Source organism: Thermothelomyces heterothallicus, assembly GCF_042370625.1.
Source record: "Thermothelomyces heterothallicus CBS 202.75 unplaced genomic scaffold P884_scaffold_37, whole genome shotgun sequence".
Classification (NCBI taxonomy): Eukaryota; Fungi; Ascomycota; class Sordariomycetes; order Sordariales; family Chaetomiaceae; genus Thermothelomyces; species Thermothelomyces heterothallicus.
In genome coordinates, this window is record NW_027192598.1 from 76,035 (window position 1) to 93,887 (window position 17,853).

Consider the following 17,853-nt stretch of genomic DNA (forward strand, 5'->3'; position numbering starts at 1 on the left):
CGGACCCGCATATCCTGCCACACCTGCGTACTACAGTAGGTCACTTGCCTTCAAAGCCCCGCGAAATAATAAGCGTCGCCACCTCAGCCCCCAAGTCAGCTCTACTTCGTCGAAACAAGGTACACCACCTCCTGTGAGTCCCAGGCCTGCCGCTGGTGGCCACGACACGAGAGAGTCGACGTCTCGTTATGCTTATCGATGTAATTCTAGAGGTGTACGGAGATACAAAGGCTACGTAATAACCACCAGGATGTTCGAGAATTCGAACTAAGATCCAAAGTTAAAGCGCCCCTCCAAACCTACAGGCCGTTTCCTTCTTGCTTTGGTACTCTTCGTACCGGGTAGTACTGCCGTGTTTGGGCTCGCCTCACGGAAATGGTCGTACAGATGTCACTCCTACTACCGTCGACGTACAAAAGATCTGTTGCCGACACTAGACAAACGAGGCGGGCTGCTGAGGAGAAGACTGCCTGGAGAGGAAGTGGTCTCTCACGATGATGTTGACCTCCTCTCGGACTTCCTATTGGCGATAACGGGTACTTCTACCAACGCCACTCAAAATTGATGATCTCGAAAACGAAGTCTGATGAGACTGATCAGCTGGGATGCCTTCCACCTGGGCAGAGGGGTGAGCATAGCTGACTTCTCCCGGGGAAGGGCGGTGGGGTTGGTGGCGTTGCCCTCAGCGTTCTCCGTTGTGACGAGGTAAAGAATGGAAGGACAAGGCAAAGCAAGCTGCCGCCTGTCCAAGCCAATTACTGTAGGCTCTTCTGGGCGCTCTCGTGGACGGGAGGGCATGTACCTCCATCACGGGACCGCTCCGGACGGCGAACCGGGTCCGCGCACCGAAGAGGGAAGATTTCTCGATTTCTGTCGCACGAGTTCTCCGCAGATCATGGCGTAGAATACGGATGATCAATCCGAAACGGAGCGGTTTTCCCCTCCCTTCCCCAATATAGGTGGTTGACTTGGGCGGTTAGCGGGCACGCCGAACATCTAGCCTGGACCACTCAACTTTTTGTCTGCAGACGCTTTTCCTTGCTGCGACACGACCCCGTGGCTCTTGGAGACCTCACAAATTCCGAGGACATTCCCATGCTAGGCCGCCGTTACTGAGCTGAATTGGGGCAACTGATTCCCTCTCCGGGCTTTGGCTTGAGACTGGTGGAATACATGGCCAACCCAGGGCCGTCAACGACGTAGTATACCAGTCGGCAGTGGCCATGACTGGCACATCGAGAACCGCCCGCTGTGGTGAGGAGGCAGGTGGGAGGGCTAGGCTCCCCTAAATGTAGCCTTCCTCAAATACGTTGCCCCCGAATTTAGATATCAAGACGGGATTAATCGAGCCTCATCCCCCCAAGCTATCCTGGGTCATGCTTTTTGGCCAAGGGGAAGGCTTGAGACGCATCCAGGGCCATCTCGCCGGCTAAGTGTGCTGTGTGCTTCGTCACGGCGGAAATATTACCAGGCCCTTATGTTGTTTCAAAGAGCTGGCCGGGAGGAAGCCGGACAGGGGGAAGGGTAACCTCGAAAGGCAATCTCGGTGTGACGGGAACCGGACATCGACGACGTCGCCCAGAAAGGCGCTAAATATCTGTCTAGGTCGAGTTATATCAAGAGCAGTCCGCTAAAGGTTGTATGCTCACCTCTGCAAATACACCAGTAGTATTCATGCCTAAAGTACCACCTCTACGGTAGTTGACTTGTTTACTTATGCTGTGTTTGACCGTAACACGACTGAAACCTTATCATTCCATCTGATCATACGTATATTATGCCCGAATTGCTTCTTTCCTTGTTTTTGCTCTGTCATGTACGCTCGTCGTTTCTCTCTCTTCTCTCCTTCCATTCGCTATTCTCTCACTTTATCTCATCCTTCTTTCCAGATACCCTTTTCCTTGCCCCCTGTCCTCTTATCTTATTCCTCTCATCCGTACACCCTCCCTTCTACCTGACCCTTCTACTCTCCTCTACGTACTCTACTCATTCTCTCCTCTCCCTTAACACGCTCTCTCTTTATATCGTGACCTCTGGTCTCCTCGATTATCTGTGCTTCCTGTCCTATTCTTCTCCATTTCATTCTCTAACCTAAAGGCGGACTATAGAGGACATGGACACACTGCCATGGGCAGTTTTCAGAACAATGTGATGATGCTAATTTCGAGATCCTGGTCGTCGGTGATGGTAAGTAAATAGGGATCACCCTGTGTAGGCGACCATCGAATGTCAAAGACGGATGAAACTAGACCTTTGATCATGTACTTGATTTTGATCGAGTTACAGAGGAACAGGAATACAGAATGTGGAAGAACAGTAACAAAGGAACAAAAGAACAAAGAAGAATAAGAAGAAGAAGAAAAAGAAGATAGAGCGAACTATGACAGGGTTCTTCGAAGTTGACGGACAGGTCTCGTCTCCACGTAGAGATCTCGAAGGCCTGTCGGTCGTCTTGCCGAGGTAAGAAAAGAGGGGGAAACTGCGGCCGCCGGATGGTCCACTTCACCCATCGACAAGACAAGCGGCTTCGTGTTTTATGATGGCCTGATCACCGTCGAGAAATGCTCAGAAATTCTTTTGAATTACTGCGTAGGGAAGGAGGGATTTGCGGCAGTTGCCGTGGTCACCGCGCAGCATCACGCCAACGGCGGGACGTCCTTGCCCACCGCCTCTCAACCCCACACTTCTCACCGCCCTCCCGAGGCTCCACCCGGGGAGCTCGGCAAGACCGTGCCGTTGTAAGCATGCCCGAGATCAACAGGGACTGAATTTTCCATGAGCATGGGGCGAACAGAAGCGTTCTGAAACAAACCCGATCTGGACTATAATGTGTCCGCCAATGTCTTGTCCGCGGAAAATTCTCTCGTGGGAGTTGCGAGACAGGCTAACGTGGTGGATTATCTTATCGTTTTACTATTATTACTATTGTTTTTTTTTTTTTTTTTTTCAATTTTTTATTGCCGCGTCAAAGGAGGGGCCAAGGACAAAGACGAGGGGTTGACAAAGGGGAGTCCACTGCCCCTGGGCAGACCCTGTAAAGCAGAACACAAACACCAGCAAATTGGGTAAGGAAAGCGCCTCGGGCGAGAAGAACCCGGATGAGCCAAAAAAGAGGCACTTGAGCCGGACATTGCAACGTTAACGGTGACGGCGAGACAAGTGTTGGACACAATTGTGTTGGCATTGTGGAGGGCCGCTCCGGCGGCGAGAACGGTCCAGGTCCTTCCCCTGCCACGGCAACGGGGCGGACTTGGGTTGCTCCAGCGTCCTCTTTCTTACCCTCCTCGTCTTCTACCCCCCACTCGCATTGGTATCGCGATAGGGTGCGATATTGCTTCGCACCCCGCATCCGCCGAGATTCGATGTTTATTCTTGCGTGTTGTGTGTGGTGAAGTCTACACTAGTGTATGGTGAGCTCGCTCGTGTGAAGCTCGCTAGTGAAGAGCGCGCAAGTCAAACAACAGACCAACAGTCGAGCACATCGCGCTCTTCCCCTGCTTTCAATGGGGTGGAACGGCTCGCGTCCGCGTTGGTGCTGATGAGGGGCGCTCCGGCGGGATGGGATCGAACGGCCGGGTGCGGTGGCCACCACCAGATCAGGATCGCCTGCATCCGGATTGCGCTATCAACCTTTGGTCTCATACACTATATGGGGCCCTCACGATCCAGGGTTGTCTTGACCGCCGTTAGCTAGACAAGCCGCGAGTTCCGTGTCGAGCCAGTCTCGTCACCACCATAACAACAACAAAAGCAAACTTCGTAGCAAAAAAAACCGCAATCGGCAGCCGACACATTCAGACGCATTCTTGTTGGATGTGTTGGTTGTGTCGAGAGCGTTGATGATGTCTCTGACTGGGCCGTGTTCGAACGGACACCTTCGCGGGCGAAAGGCCCGTTCTCTTGGCCGTGGCCAATCGAAGAGGAGCCAGCCATCCAGCTGCCCGGATTCAGGCCGTCCGGCCAATTGCTGCGACGCGCAACGGGAAGAGCGTGTGGCTGACGATGCGCGACGGCTGACCGCTCATTGGATCGGTTTCAGTGCCCCGCAACGCATCCCAGGCCCCGGGCGAGGCACCCTTGCAAACCCCTCCTCTTCCCCACATTCCACTCTGGCCTTCATGTGCGACTGAGGCTGAAATCGGTGTGCTCCGCCGATCAGGGCGCTGGTGATGGTTCTCCGTCGGTCTCGTCGCCAAAAACAAGAACAACCTCTTATTTTCCCCTCCCCTCCCCTAAACCCACGCCTTTAGCTTCGCTCTCTCTTCCCAGCGGTCGGGTCCCGATAACTCTCCACTGATGCTTTTGGTCCTTTTTTTATCTTAGTGACTGGGCCATAACTGTCTCAATCATCGCTCCCGCTGCTTCGGCTCGTCCGGAGAGCCTCAGGACTGCGACAGAATCGTCCGCGGATTGCCTGCCTTGCTACGACGGACCTCGGAACATTGGATTACGTGTCACCTTAGACGATTTGGCCCCGGCCGTCACCGGGCACTCCGAAGGAGATTGCCCGGTTCTTTTCTTCCTCCCCCCCTCCCCCAACAAGTGCTGTGTCATTTTAAATGCCTGTCGAAAGGACCCCGGTGGCCGTCTCGATCTCCCGCTCGTCGTGTCGTGCCTGACACGGCGGCAGTGCCGCAACGCGTTGCGGGCCCTTTTCTTCGACCGCCCTTGTCCACTCTGCATCTCTTTATATCCCCGTGGTGCTTCATATCTCTCGGACGATAACAGGATCCTTTCGGGCTTCGGTCGCGTCTTGCGCACGGCTGAATCGCCAAGATGACCTCGTTTAGCGCGGGCCAGTTGGGGGTGTCGGCCAACAAGATTACCAAGGCGAGGGGAAAGATGGTCAAGCCGATATTGAAGAAGCTGGCGCAGTCGGATAAGAAGAACTCGCTGGATCTGGACCGGGGGTGGGACGAGCAGCAGGTCGAGCAGCTTGATGCGGGCCCGTGGGATGGAGGGTCGGGCTATGCGGGGCAGGGGAGAGATGCGGTGGGCTTTGGTTTTGCAAGCGGCCCCGGGCTCGCGGCAGGAGCAGACGGGGTGGCAGGAATCGGCGGGGGAAGCGCCGCCATCAGGGCGAATTTCAAGTACCAGCACGGCCGCTCGGGATCGCAGACCTCGGCTGGAAGCGGCCCCCGCGCGACCTTTGTGCATCCCTTCGCGCAGACTCCGCGCACCTCGACGCCGCCGCTGTCGTATGCGAACTCGCTCGCGTCTTTCGACAATGGGAGGGATTGCTCCCCGACCATTACCGAGAACGAGGACGACGACGGGTTCGAAACGGGCATCGCCGCGCATCCGCTCGCCCACGCAGCACACGCGCATGCCTCGCAGCCCTCGCCGGCAGCTGCCAGCACCTCGCAATCCAACCTCGGGCGGCCGTCATTCGGCAGCCAGCGGACCGCTTCTTTCCCGGAAACTCCGGCCTCGAATCCGCCCTCGCTTCGCATCCACACCGGCGGCCGTTCATTTTCGGGCACCACCGCAACCTCTTCGCGCCTGGCGCACGGCAGTTTCCCATCGCCCAGCCACTCGGACGCGCAGATCGATTCGCACACTCTGAGCGTCAGCTTTAGCGGAACCCTCGATTCGCCCACGGGAAGTCTCGGCGCCGGGAGCGCCATCAATTCGCCCCAGCAGTCATCACAGTTATCGCCTCTTCGCACCTCCCTCGACATGGCCGGATTTCCCCGCCTCCGCAGCCACTCCGAGATCGACACGGCCACCCGAATCGAGAACATTCGGGCCGCCCGCCGCAAGTTCGAGGAGCGCGAGCGCGAGAAGGAGGAGAAGTACGACCGCGAGATGATCCGCAAGCGCGAGCGCCGCGACAACAAGGAGGCCAGCCGCATCGAAAAGGGCGAGGCGCCCAGCCGGCCGTCGATGCATCGCAGGAAGACGCCGACCGGTCTCTCGACCCTCTCGGAGCCGGCCGGAAGATCCTCGGGCGTGTTCGACCGCTCCCTCACCTTCTTGGGCCCCTCCGGCAGCAGCGGCGGCACCGTCCTCGGAATCGGCAGGCGGAGGCATACCGACATCCCCACGTCTTCCGCGGCAGAGAGCGAGAAGCAGATGGACTTCGCCGCCCGCCGGTACGAGAGCACCTCGCTCGTGCCGCAGACGCCGCCCTCGTTCGGCGTGACCGTCGACGACGTCCACTTCGAGCCGGCGCCCCCGCGGAGGAGCAGCGGCGCCAAGCGGAAGACCCAGGGATACTGGCAGGGCTTCCTCCTTTGGCTCAGGACGAAGCTGCTCCGCATGAGCACGCGGTAAGACGGGGTCGCCCGAGAACGAGCAGTCCGCCTGCTCTGTCGCTCACCACCCAAACCGCGCGGGGGACTTGCTTGGGTTTAACAACAGGACCAAGCAGGCGAGGAGGACAACAGAATCCTCAACATCTCTCAGAGATTTCAAGCAAAAAAAAGAAAAAAAAAAGGCCAGAACGACCACGCACCGACCATGCATACCTCTCTACCCCGCATATACCTGACAATTACTACCATAAACATCGCCGCCGCTAGACCGGGCTTGATCGACCCGGCTGGAACCCGTTACATCCTTGGAGCTGTTCGTCAGCTCCTTTACTCGATTCATCCCTCCTCGCCTCTCTCTCGACGACAAACAGTACGCGCGAAGGAAGCAACGGGGCAGTGCAGCCGTGGCATCTGGAATTGCTTTTTTACTGGATTTTTTTTTCCTTCCGGGCGTTTAAGGGCTGGGATTCCAACCTCCTCTCCCGGAGGTTGCGGAATCGGAGGCTGGTCTTGATTGTTCGTCTTGGTCCGCACATTTTTGCGAGGGCGTTTTATCGGGGCAGGGAGGGACTCCCTTGTTTGCTTCGCTCGCATCTTTGTCTTGCAGCGTCTTTTTTTTCCCCGCCTCGCTTCTTCATTACGGTCGTTTTGGTTTTGGCTCTGGCTTTGTCTCTCTCTCTCCCTCCCTCCCTCTCTCTCTCTTTCTCTCCCTCCGCGTCCCCTCCCGCACGACGGGGCGCACTAGATCTGGTCCGATCGGTACCTGGGTATCGATACATCTCTGGATCGGTCTACATTGGGAGAGAAAAGAAACAGGGGAAACTGGTTGGCATGACTTCTCCCATTGAGTGGGAGGAAGTCCCCGGAGCATATCTTGGCACGTTTCACGGCAGACCATGATTTCTGGGCTCGCGTTTGGGATTTTTACAAGGGGAAGCCTGGGAAACTCGGTGCCTTTTTTTCTGGTGGCTCTTGTTGTTGTACCCTCAAGTGCGTCTCGGGCAGGACTGGGCGAGGTCTTGAGGAACAACTTCGGGTTAAGCCTGGTCTTGTCTGTTTGCCTTCTATTTCTCGGGCGTTTTGCTTCCTTTTCTCTTCGCGCTCTCGTTGAATGATCGTCACGGTGGGCACGGCATGGCATGGCATGGTTCTTGGTCGTGGGTCGGCTGGACTGGAACAACTGGGCATGGATTGTTTTAGCTGGAGCTCCCGATTGTTGGTTGAGCCCTGTGTTTTTTGGCCAGAGAGGTCGCTTCGCATTAGGTAGCCGGGGACTACTCGCCCGGATTCAATCTATCTGATGTCTGTCGTCTCCTTGATCATTATTTGCTTTCTTGACTAGTTCGTGTTGTGAAATGTGTTCGTGACACTGGGTTGCCCTTGTTTGTAGCTCACAGGCTCTAGCGGCGGATTACTTCGCCTCTCTTCCCTCTACTCAATAGGAGAACAGGCGCTAGGATTATATATCACAGTTGGCCCTCGATCTATTCTTTTGTTTTTTCATATATATTTATATTTTCTGAACTTCTCTATCCTTTCTCGTTTTCGTTTGTTTTCTGCCTCTCCTAGCTAGTATATACTTGCTCTTCTCTCTTATTTTCTTTCCTCCACTTCCTCTTTGTTATACATCTCCATCACCTCTCCTTCAACATTTTGTCCTTTTTTATTTATTATTGAAAAATCGACTAAAGGAACATGACACGCCTCATAAAGATCGGTTTAATGGAGTGACTGGGTGCTCTGCTGTGGTCGAGGCTCTTGGAGTGGGGCAGGATCGCAGCGTGGGCGGTGGTGGCACTGTGGTAAGCCATTTGAGCCAACTGCGCAAAAACTTGGGGGTGCCACAAGGCAAATCCTCGCAACAACCATCGGCCCCCGCGCAACAACCATGGGGTACAGCTGGGAACAACACCGGCAGACATGCTATCGTCTGTACGTCGAGGAAAATCGGCCACTGGATGAAGTGGTGCAGTACATGCGCGAGCACCATGACTTCACTCCTAGGTATGTTTTGTGGTTTGCGAGGTTTTTTTTCGTCGGGTCACATTCTTGTGTAGAGAGACGTTAACTATCACTGCAACGGCATCGGGCATCATGGCCGCCACTCTATGTCCACGCCCTTCAGAAAGCAACTTGGAGCAGATCTCTTCATCGCTGTGCAGCATGCATATACATATTTATATATACACATCCCGTCACAGTTCCAAACTCCAACACCGGCAGACTAACATCGCGTTTTTTTCCCTTCGGCCCATGGCTAACCATGACTGTACCACAGCCGGCGCGCCTTCCAGGGCGCTTTCGCGCGCTGGGGATTCCCCAACAAGCTAAATCCCGCCTACAAGAACGAGCGGCTTGTCGCGCGGGTAAAGGAACTGTGGGAGCGGAACATGTCCCAGAAGGAAATGCTCTCACGGCTCGCCGAAGAGGGCTACAAGGTCGGCGAGCGCGAGGTGGCGAGGATCCGGGCCAGGAACGGGTGGCTGATGAGGGGTAGATCCGGGCTCACCGCTCTAGGCACCCTGGGACGGCAGCGGACCGAGAGTTCCGAGGGCGGCGCTGACGTGCAGGACGGCGGCGGCGGCGGCGGGGTTCCCGGCGGGGCGAGCACTGGGGGCAACCAAGACCAAACCAATTACTGGGATTACGGGGCGAGTGGGCTCGGGCCGGCAGACGCCCAGGTGCAGGAAGATACCCTCAATGCCATGCGCGAGGCCCGGAGGGAGTACCGGAAGCGGGTGCTCGAAGCCGAGGCCCACGAGAGGTGGGTGACCAAGAAGCGACGGCGACACACCAGGCCGTACGGCGGTCTGCCGGCCGACCCTCCCGGACCGCCCCGCTTCCCCTCCGAGACGACCCTGTCCGAAGCCAAGGAGATCCTGCAAATGGACCGGAGCGCCTACCTGGCGACGCGAGAGAAGTTCTACAACCTCTGCCAGACTGCAGGGGTCTACAAGAAGACGCTCGTCGGGCCCGAGCGGTGGGAGGCGCTCAAGGACCAGCTCGTGCGCGAGAGCATGCACCTCCGCGCCGTCATGTGGGACCGGGCAGACATGGAGAAGAAGAAGCTGGCCATCGAGATCATCTGCTGCGACGTGACCAAGAGGATCCGGACCGAGGCCAGCGCCGTAAAAGTGGCAGACGCAAAGGTCATGCTTGGGCTGAACCCGGAGGAGGGCAGGTCGGTCCGCAAACAGCTCTACAACATACTGGCTTCGGAGAAGTTCACGTCGATGCTTGAGGAGGGCCTGGAGTACTTTGAGGAGCTGAAGCAGCGGTGGATTGCCGAGTCGCCCGAGCTGAGCAGGTCGACCGCGGCAGGGACAGCCGATCCGGACTACCAGCGCAAAATCAAAGCCATCAACGTCCTCTGCCGGGACGCCGTGAGGAGATACCGGTCCGACGTGTGTCGCTTGGGCACGACGCCCTCGCCCCTTCCGCCACCCCCGGAGAAGCCGGCCGCGCCGGCCGCACCGGAGCCCACGAAGCAGGTGACACCGAAGCCGTCAGTGAAGGCTGCGGGCAAGAAGCCAGTCCATCACTCCACGACGCCTGTGTCTCCGGAATCCGCAGCCAACGGACCGCCGGCACCATCCCCTCAGCCCCGCCGCCGCAGTGGCCGTCTCCCCGAAGACCGGACTAAGGAGCAATCATCGCGACAGGTCCCGGCAGAACCCGCGGCCGGAGCGGACCGTCAGGTGGCGGATGGTCCACTCGGATCCAGCACCTCGGCGGCTGCGGAGACCCAGAACCCGCTCCTAGCTATGCAATCCCGTGGAAACGCCACGGCTCAGCGAGGACAGACATCGCAACAAGGGCCGCAGCCTCCGCCGCCGCCGCCGCAACAGCAGCAGCAGCAGCAGCAGGAGGCAGGGCAGCAACGACAGGGAACACCACCGCAGGCATCCTCCAGTGGAATCGCCGCCTTCTTCCGGCTAAGCCCGGCCGCCCAGCTAATGTTCCCGGGCGTGCATGCGCAGTGGATCGCCCCGCTCAGCGAGCGCACCATGGCGGAGCTGCGGCGCGCGGCGCTGCAGAAGACGCCCGGCGGGCTGTGCTACAAGATCGAGGGCGTGGTCAAGGACGGCAAGGGCGGCGAGCTGCCACTGCCGGTGAGCGACGAGGTCGAGCTGGAGACGTACCTGCAGCACGTGCAGAGCGAGGGCCACGGGGCGCCCACTTTTCACGTCCATGTCGTGCCGGGGGGATGGTGATGCGACGTGGCCCGTGAGGAGGCGTTGGGGGGTACGGAGTAGGCGAGAGAGGCTTGTTCGGGAACACATTACACAACCACCAACGACGAGGAGAAGTATACATACATGTGTAACGGACTCTTTGTATGGAGGGCCTCTAATGATGATACCATCCGAGTTAGTTATACCTCCGTACCCGTGTCGGGTCATGGCCGAACCGGCTGTTTCGGAGGTTCGACGATTTACGTTTGGCCCAGGGCGTTGTTGTTGCAAGTGGGGGGGTTGTTGTCCGGAATTATTACCACTTGGTAAAGTGCGGAGCGATGGGATGGAATATGCTTCACAGGTCGGGATGCGAAGAGAATTGGTTCTTTCTCGGCGCTGGCGTGCTTGACCTCCGAAATGCCGTCTTCGGGTCATCCGCCGGGGGGGGGGGGGGGTTTTGGGGGCCCCCCCCGGGTTCCCCGGCCCCCAATGGGGGGGGGGGGGGGGCCCCACCACGCCGTAACTAACGTTAAGCCTCGACCCTTTTTTTTTTACACCCTTTCACCCGCGCAGCCCGTTTGCAAGCTTCGGTTCTGGTCGTTGGATCGGCTGCGCTACGACAAGTCCACGACGCGGCATGCGCCCCACAGAACTCTCGAGCTCCCAAAGCTGAGGACCGATTGATCCCAGATAACACACACTATCCACCCACGGATCATGTCGCGGCTCGCGGGCAGAATGCCCAAAGGCCTGGGGCAGCCCCAGAGTTTGGCGGCTCGCAGCGCCGTTGCCGCTGCTGCTGCTGCCGCCGCCGCCGCCGGCCGCCCCGCATGCCTCGCCCTCCGCACCGTGCCCGTGCGGCTCTCCTCGACCGAGCACAGCAAGCAGCCCAGGCCGAGCGGGGCCTCGTTCCAGGGCCAGATCTCGAACAGCATCATGCAGCGTCTGCAGCGCGAGAGGGCCGAACTCGAGCGCGTTGCTAGGGCGCGGCCCGAGTCCAGCATGACGAGGAACTTCAGTCTCACCTTTGGTAGGGCCGCTGTGCATCATCATGCCCTCCTCCCCCGCGGACGTTGGCCCGGCTTCTTGTTGCTGACGCTTCTTGTTTCGTCTCTTGACAAAAAGTAATCTTCTTCGTCGGCTCCGTCTGCTGGGTGCTCGGCTACCAGTACCCGCGCGATGCCGATCCCAGCTCGACTCTTCCGCTCAACGCGACACGACCGCCGACCTACAACCTCAACCCGGCCCACCTGGAGGCCGCGTGGGCCGACTTTGTCGAGATCGTGGGACGGGAGAACGTCAGCACGCTCGAGGACGACATCAAGCAGCACGCCACGTCCGAGTGGTCGTCGCACCGGTCCGACCCCGCGCACAAGCCCTTCTGCGTCGTCTATCCGGCCACCACCGAGCAGGTGGCCGCCATCATGAAGGTCTGCCACACCCGCCGGATCCCCGTGGTCGGCTACAGCGGCGGCACCAGCCTCGAGGGCCACTACACGCCGACGCGCGGCGGCATCTGCGTCGACTTTAGCCGCATGGACAAGATCGTCGCCCTGCACAAGGACGACCTGGACGTGGTGGTGCAGCCCGGCATCGGCTGGGAGGACCTCAACGAGCAGCTGGCCGAGCACAACCTCTTCTTCCCGCCGGACCCGGGCCCGGGCGCCCGCATCGGCGGCATGATCGGCACCGGCTGCAGCGGCACCAACGCCTACCGCTACGGCACCATGCGCGACTGGGTCCTCTCCCTGACCGTCGTCCTGGCCGACGGCACCGTCATCAAGACGCGCCAGCGCCCCCGCAAGAGCAGCGCCGGCTACGACCTCACCCGCCTCTTCATCGGCTCCGAGGGCACCCTGGGCCTGGTGACCGAGGCGACGCTCAAGCTGTGCGTCAAGCCCGCCGCCGCCTCCGTCGCCGTCGCCAGCTTCCCCTCGATCCGCCACGCCGCCGACTGCGTCGCCCGCGTCGTCCGCGACGGCGTCGGCGTCGCCGCCGTCGAGATCCTCGACGACGACCAGATGCGCTTCATCAACGCGGCCGGCTCCACCACGCGCAAGTGGGCCGAGGCCCCGACCCTCTTCTTCAAGTTCGCCGGGACCCCGGCCGGCGTCAAGGAGCAGGTCGACCTGGTCCGCCTCATGGCCAAGCGCGCCGGCGGCCAGTCGTTCGACTTTGCCCGCGACGAGTCCGAGCAGGCCGAGCTGTGGTCCGCCCGCAAGGACGCCCTCTTCGGCACCATGGCCCAGCGCCGCCCCGGCGACCACGTCTGGACCGGCGACGTCGCCGTGCCCGTGAGCAGGCTGCCGGACATCATCGAGGAGACCAAGAGGGATCTCAAGGCGTCCGGGCTGACGAGCTCCATCGTCGGGCACGTCGGCGACGGCAACTTTCACAGTATGTCCTTTTTTTCCCCTCTTCCATCCAAGTCTGCTATGGGTGTTGTTGTTGGTGGTGGTGGTGATGATGATGATGATGCTCCGGGACAAAAATCTCTTTTTCGACTAACGGGTTCTTAAGTCATTCTCCTCTACAATGATGCCGAGCGGAAGCTGGCCGAGGATTGCGTCCACCGTATGGTGAAGCGGGCGGTGGAGATGGAGGGTACCGTGACGGTAAGCCCAGAGCCCGGTCCTTTCTAACTGTTCACCTTCAAAGCTTTGTTCTTTTTTTTTTTTTCCAACTGACCGTTCGCTTCAGGGTGAGCATGGGGTCGGCCTCGTCAAGCGCGATTACTTGCCTCATGAACTGGGTGAGACTACGGTGGATGCCATGAGAAAGGTGAACAGCACACTCTGCCCCAACCCCCCTCCCTTCCTTCCCTTCTTTTCCCCCTTTTCACCTCGCTCTATCCCTGGTTTGCGAAGCGCGCAAGTCTACTAACAACAATCTCCCCGTTACAGATCAAGGCAGCCTTCGATCCTCTCTGCCTCCTCAACTGCGACAAGGTTGTCCGTGTGCAGAAGCCGGCCCGTGGAGAGGTGGCCGAGTGGTGATGGACGCCCTTTATATTGTACCTACCTTATTTTCGACTCGCCAGACTCCGCGCGTCGAGATGTATACCCCAATTCCTGTTCCGTGCACCATACCACCGTGGTCGTAGTTGTTGTGCTGCTGCAGCGTTCATCGGCGAGACCAAAACCAGACTGTTCCGAGTGTCTTGAACATGGGCCCCCAATTGAACCCGGCTAGCGCTCATTCATGTGAGCGGCGCTGTCACGATGTCACCTCTTGCGCTTGCTGGACGGTTGCTTCGTCCCGGTACCCGATGATCTAACACTAGTTTATTCCGGCGCCCGGTTCCTTCAGATTTCGCCATCGAATAGATAGGAGGTGGCGAATGCACCCCTCTCGGCATGACGCATACTGATGGTAGCATTACAATCTATAGCTTGCTCGGCTGAAGGACTTTATACAGATTACCTGACGCAAGAGTCAAAGCCACCAGAGAATAAGGGAAGTCCCAGAGAAATTTCAGCGAAAAAAAAAAAAAAAAAAGGTCGGTCGTAGGAAGACGTAGAGCGGTAGCACGGGTCCTTTGAACCGAACGAGGCAATAGGGCCATACCTAGGTGATTTAGCTGCTAAAGAGCAGCGGGAGGGGTACCGCGTGCAAGACCCAAACTGCCCAAAAAGAGAGTGCGCTATCGATGGTAGGTAGGTGAATGGCTGCCTTTTTCTGGCATGTTACCAAGTCTCTCTCGAGATTCACGAAACACGGACCGAGCGACCATTGACTGTACAGTACCTAATCCGCAATCCGTACTTTGCAACTCCGTCCATACGCACCCCACGAATTCCGTCGACACGAAGCCCTCCAAGCAGCTGGCCTGGACGACGCTCAGCTTGCTTCTAATGAGCACGCAGCACCAAACCGAGCTTTGTGCGTCCTTACACCACCTCTCTATCTCCCGTACCGAAATCCCAACATTGCTCCCACAGGCGCTGGGCGCTGACCTCGCACCGGTTGACCACGACTAAATGAGGGAAAAGAAGATGGAAGGTTGCACAAGGATCTTAAAACGGCAGGGTCTGAGGGTCCTGATGCGAAGATCCTTTCGTCAGACCTCACTGTGTAATAGTAGTGAGCTACGGAGCACATATAGGTAGGTAGGAAGGTACAACCTGGAAGTCGCAGCAACATTTCTCACCACCTTTGAACATCGCCCCTTCCACTTCAAGCGCTTACCTTACGTACACAGTAGTAGCACCCGAGGTAAGGCGAAGGCAAAGAAACAAGCCCGCGGGTGACTCGCACAGCACAGTTTGCCAGCGAAAAGTGTACGGATTACAGTACATACCTCCTCCTCCACTTGCTCCGCCACGCGGAACGCTAGCAATGACTTACTGGTAGTTATTGTACGGACGAGGAAAAAACCAACGATAAACAAGAATATCCATTTTGCTTTCGGGTGGCCCGGTGTTACGACGCGGCAGCCAATCGCAGATGCGGCCCCGTTCTCCTGCGCCTCGCCCGGAGCAGGCTCTCCAGGCGGACACAACGTCGCGGCACGAGTAGACCTAATAGGACTCGGTAGGTAGGTACTTGTATAAGTATGTATGTACGCAGGGCGGTAATGCAACCCACCCCGCAAGGGCCCAGACCCTCCGCCTAGGGAATTGCCGAGTGACCAGCAGTGGCAGGGTCCCGGGAAGGAAAGGCCGGTTTTTGGACTTTCCCATGCTCAACGATCAAAAATCCCATCCCCCCCCCCCAGATTTCTGCAGCCCCGCCCCCACCACATCCTGCTATGATCGTCGTTCTTGGTCGATAACTTGCTGGACCAGCTGAGCGCGCCCCCTTCAGAGTGTACGCCTGACATCTCTTCTGTCTGCTTCGGAAGCCTTCCCCGTCTCTCCGTCGCACACTCTTGCTTTTCTCGGACATCTCTTTTGCTTTTTGCTTCCTCCCCCCTTCTCAAGCGCCCTTCAGGCCGGGGTTGAGTTTTGTTTCCAACACCTTCGCCACCAGCAATCCAATCATCTATCTTCCCTTCCATCATATCGCCAGTACGGCTCGACAGATAACCTCACATTCTTGTACCAATTCTTGCAATACATTGTTGTTATTAGTTCTTGGGTCTGGACCGCTTAGCTAGGTCCATTGGCATTAGCTACCATTGGCAATACCATCGGAATCACCATTAGCATCACTCTTGGCAATACCATTAGCACCACCGTTGGCGCCATTTAGCTGGCCCGTCCATTCCTTGCCTCGCCTCTCTCCCCCTCGCCTTCAGCCTTACACCCGGCGCCCCCCGGGCACGCCCGGCCCCGTCATGTCCCTCCGTCGCTCCCTGTCCTCCGGCCATATTGGCTACGGGATGCCCATGGGCATGGGATCCGAGACGTCCACGCTGCAGGTCCGCCTATTCGATTCTTTGCGGAGCATCTGACCCAACTGACGCGCTGGTCGCTTTGATCGTGTAGATGAACCCGGACCAATCCGATCCCCTCTTCCCCCTGGACACCTCGTTCCTCTATCCCTTTGATGGCACCACGTCCATGAGTCTGGATCCCGGCGGGCCGCTACCGGCCTCGTTCGACACGGGCCCGGATCCTGACTCGTCCGATGCCCTTGTGGCAGCCACCGGCCGGGCTCCCTACTCGCCCGACGACGCGGCGGCCGGTACCAACGCGCCCCGGGAGCCCCTGGGGCCCGGTAACCAGGGCAACCAGAGCAACCAGAACGTGCTGACCGAGTTCACCAAGCGGCGCAACTGGCCCGCCAGGGTCGTCGAGGAGCTCCAGGACCTGCTCCACATCCTCGACGCCAACGGCAGGATCAAGCACGTCTCCCCCAGCGCCGAGCGCCTGACCGGGTACAAGCCGTTCGAGCTCGGCGACTTGTTCATGCGGGACCTGCTGCACCCGGACGACGTGGGCGTCTTCACGTCGGAATTCAACACGTCCATCGCGTCGGGCGCCCCGCTGCGCGTCTTCTACAGGATGCGAAAGAAGGACGGGTCCTACGGCGTCTTCGAAGCCGTCGGCCATGCCCACATCGCCGCCGCCAAGTTTGCGCCCAACCCCAACAACCAGACCCCCTTTTGCCAGGCCGTCTTCATGATGTCCAGGCCGTACCCCACCAAGAACGCCGCCCTTCTCGACTCGTTCCTCGAACACAAGATGGAGAATGAGCGCCTTAAGCGCAAGATTGCCGAGCTGCAGAAGGAGGAGCAAGAGGAGGCGGAAGAGGCCGGGAGGCCATGGAAGCAGAGCCAGGAGACGGTGTCCCCCGAGGGCAGCTTGCGCTTCGGGCCGACGTCCTTCTCCCTAGGCGACGTATCTACGACGTCCCGCGAGCGGCGCACGTCCATGGATAGCGAGGCCGCAGAGAACCTCCCGGGCACGCGGCGGGCCTCGATAGGCACGACCCACGCCGACACCATCGAGATGCTCACCGGTCTCCGGTACCAGGAAGGCGAGAGGAGTCGGGGCATCACAACGGGCCACCCCAGCGCGGCCCTCATCGCGGGAGACGTCGGCATCGCCATACCGATGGACAGGGACCAGCGCTCAGGGGACAAGAAGAAGAAGTTGAAGATGGCGGAGGAATACGTGTGCACGGATTGCGGTAAATCTTCTCAGGCGTCTCAAAGCTCGATTGATTCCCGGCCCTAACCCCTCACAGGAACGCTCGAGTCTCCGGAATGGCGCAAAGGCCCTGGCGGGCCCAAGACACTCTGCAATGCCTGTGGTCTTCGATGGGCCAAACGGGAGAAGAAAAAGAGCGCCGGCCATGGCGGCGCGGGCGCCTCGGAACATCAGCCACATATGGCCGAGGCCTCTGCTTAAGAAGTCAATCCGTTCGTCATCTCTTCCAAGTGGGCACAGGCAATACACACATATGCGTACACGACTTTGCGGTAACCCGGCATCCTCTTCACTCGGAGGTTGACGGCGCTGACCGGAACTCCAGGGGACGCGAGAAGTCTCCAGGATCGCGGAAAGGACCTCGAGGCTCCAGATCGCTCTTCAACGCCTGCAGATTTTAGTGGGCGAGAAAGTAAGACGAGGAAAGGTGTGGGGGGCGCGCGTGCTCTGCCTTGGTCGTCTGGCGCGCATGGCCTCCTCCTAACTATCCGCCGGGGGCCACTGCCTGACTCGTAGATCACGGTCGAAGGACAATGCCCGGAGAGGTGCGGAGTCTCTCTACTGAGGGTAGTAGATAGGCGGGTTATGAGATGTTTACGGATTGCCAAAAAAGGACGATTTGTGGTTTGTGGGACGGGAGCGCATGAGCGGGTTTTGGTTGCCGTTTCAAAAAGCAAGACAAGGCAATCAATGCGAGAAAAAGTTCCCCGCCCTGTTCGGTTCGCAGACGGCGCGCGAAATGTGTGCCTCAACCGAAAGCAAGACGCCATTGGACTCCCTCAGCTCGAGGGTCGCCTGAATGAGGGGATGGAGCCCCTGTCT

General features: G+C 58.6%; 5 protein-coding genes across 5 annotated transcripts; all 5 read left to right on the forward strand.

Moving 5' to 3' along the window:
• The first annotated feature begins 1,730 nt into the window (after positions 1–1,730).
• Positions 1,731–2,554, forward strand: P884DRAFT_264832 (uncharacterized protein). The gene has a single exon (XM_069441888.1). The coding sequence runs from the start codon at positions 1,778–1,780 to the stop codon at positions 2,093–2,095; it is 318 nt and encodes a 105-aa protein (XP_069293686.1). The 5' UTR covers positions 1,731–1,777; the 3' UTR covers positions 2,096–2,554.
• Positions 2,555–4,776: 2,222 nt separating this feature from the next.
• P884DRAFT_211558 (uncharacterized protein) lies at positions 4,777–6,276 on the forward strand (the record flags this gene model as incomplete). Its single annotated transcript, XM_069439098.1, has 1 exon — positions 4,777–6,276. The coding sequence occupies one exon, from the start codon at positions 4,777–4,779 to the stop codon at positions 6,274–6,276; it is 1,500 nt and encodes a 499-aa protein (XP_069293687.1).
• Positions 6,277–8,137: 1,861 nt separating this feature from the next.
• Positions 8,138–10,864, forward strand: P884DRAFT_264836 (uncharacterized protein). The gene is made up of 2 exons (XM_069441889.1): positions 8,138–8,261; positions 8,536–10,864. The coding sequence occupies exons 1-2, from the start codon at positions 8,146–8,148 to the stop codon at positions 10,469–10,471; spliced, it is 2,052 nt and encodes a 683-aa protein (XP_069293688.1). The 5' UTR covers positions 8,138–8,145; the 3' UTR covers positions 10,472–10,864.
• A 288-nt stretch (positions 10,865–11,152) lies between these two features.
• Positions 11,153–13,431, forward strand: P884DRAFT_303370 (uncharacterized protein; the record flags this gene model as incomplete). Its single annotated transcript, XM_069445022.1, has 5 exons — positions 11,153–11,465; positions 11,561–12,832; positions 12,956–13,050; positions 13,136–13,216; positions 13,339–13,431. 5 exons carry the CDS (start codon positions 11,153–11,155, stop codon positions 13,429–13,431), a joined length of 1,854 nt encoding a protein of 617 aa, XP_069293689.1.
• Positions 13,432–15,575: 2,144 nt separating this feature from the next.
• P884DRAFT_90561 (uncharacterized protein) lies at positions 15,576–17,415 on the forward strand. Its single transcript, XM_069446158.1, has 3 exons — positions 15,576–15,797; positions 15,865–17,303; positions 17,357–17,415. Exons 1-2 carry the CDS (start codon positions 15,714–15,716, stop codon positions 17,056–17,058), a joined length of 1,278 nt encoding a protein of 425 aa, XP_069293690.1. The 5' UTR covers positions 15,576–15,713; the 3' UTR covers positions 17,059–17,303; positions 17,357–17,415.
• The last annotated feature ends 438 nt before the right edge of the window (positions 17,416–17,853 follow it).

What these genes read in the sequence shown, in the direction of transcription:
- P884DRAFT_264832 (XM_069441888.1), top strand. Translation starts at nt 1,778, where the DNA reads ATGCCCGAATTGCTTCTTTCCTTGTTTTTGCTCTGTCATGTACGCTCG.
- P884DRAFT_90561 (XM_069446158.1), top strand. Translation starts at nt 15,714, where the DNA reads ATGTCCCTCCGTCGCTCCCTGTCCTCCGGCCATATTGGCTACGGGATG. An exon ending in CCGAGACGTCCACGCTGCAG is followed by an intron (nt 15,798 to 15,864) that starts GTCCGCCTATTC and finishes TTGATCGTGTAG; the next exon opens with ATGAACCCGGACCAATCCGA.
- P884DRAFT_264836 (XM_069441889.1), top strand. Translation starts at nt 8,146, where the DNA reads ATGGGGTACAGCTGGGAACAACACCGGCAGACATGCTATCGTCTGTAC. An exon ending in CACCATGACTTCACTCCTAG is followed by an intron (nt 8,262 to 8,535) that starts GTATGTTTTGTG and finishes ACTGTACCACAG; the next exon opens with CCGGCGCGCCTTCCAGGGCG.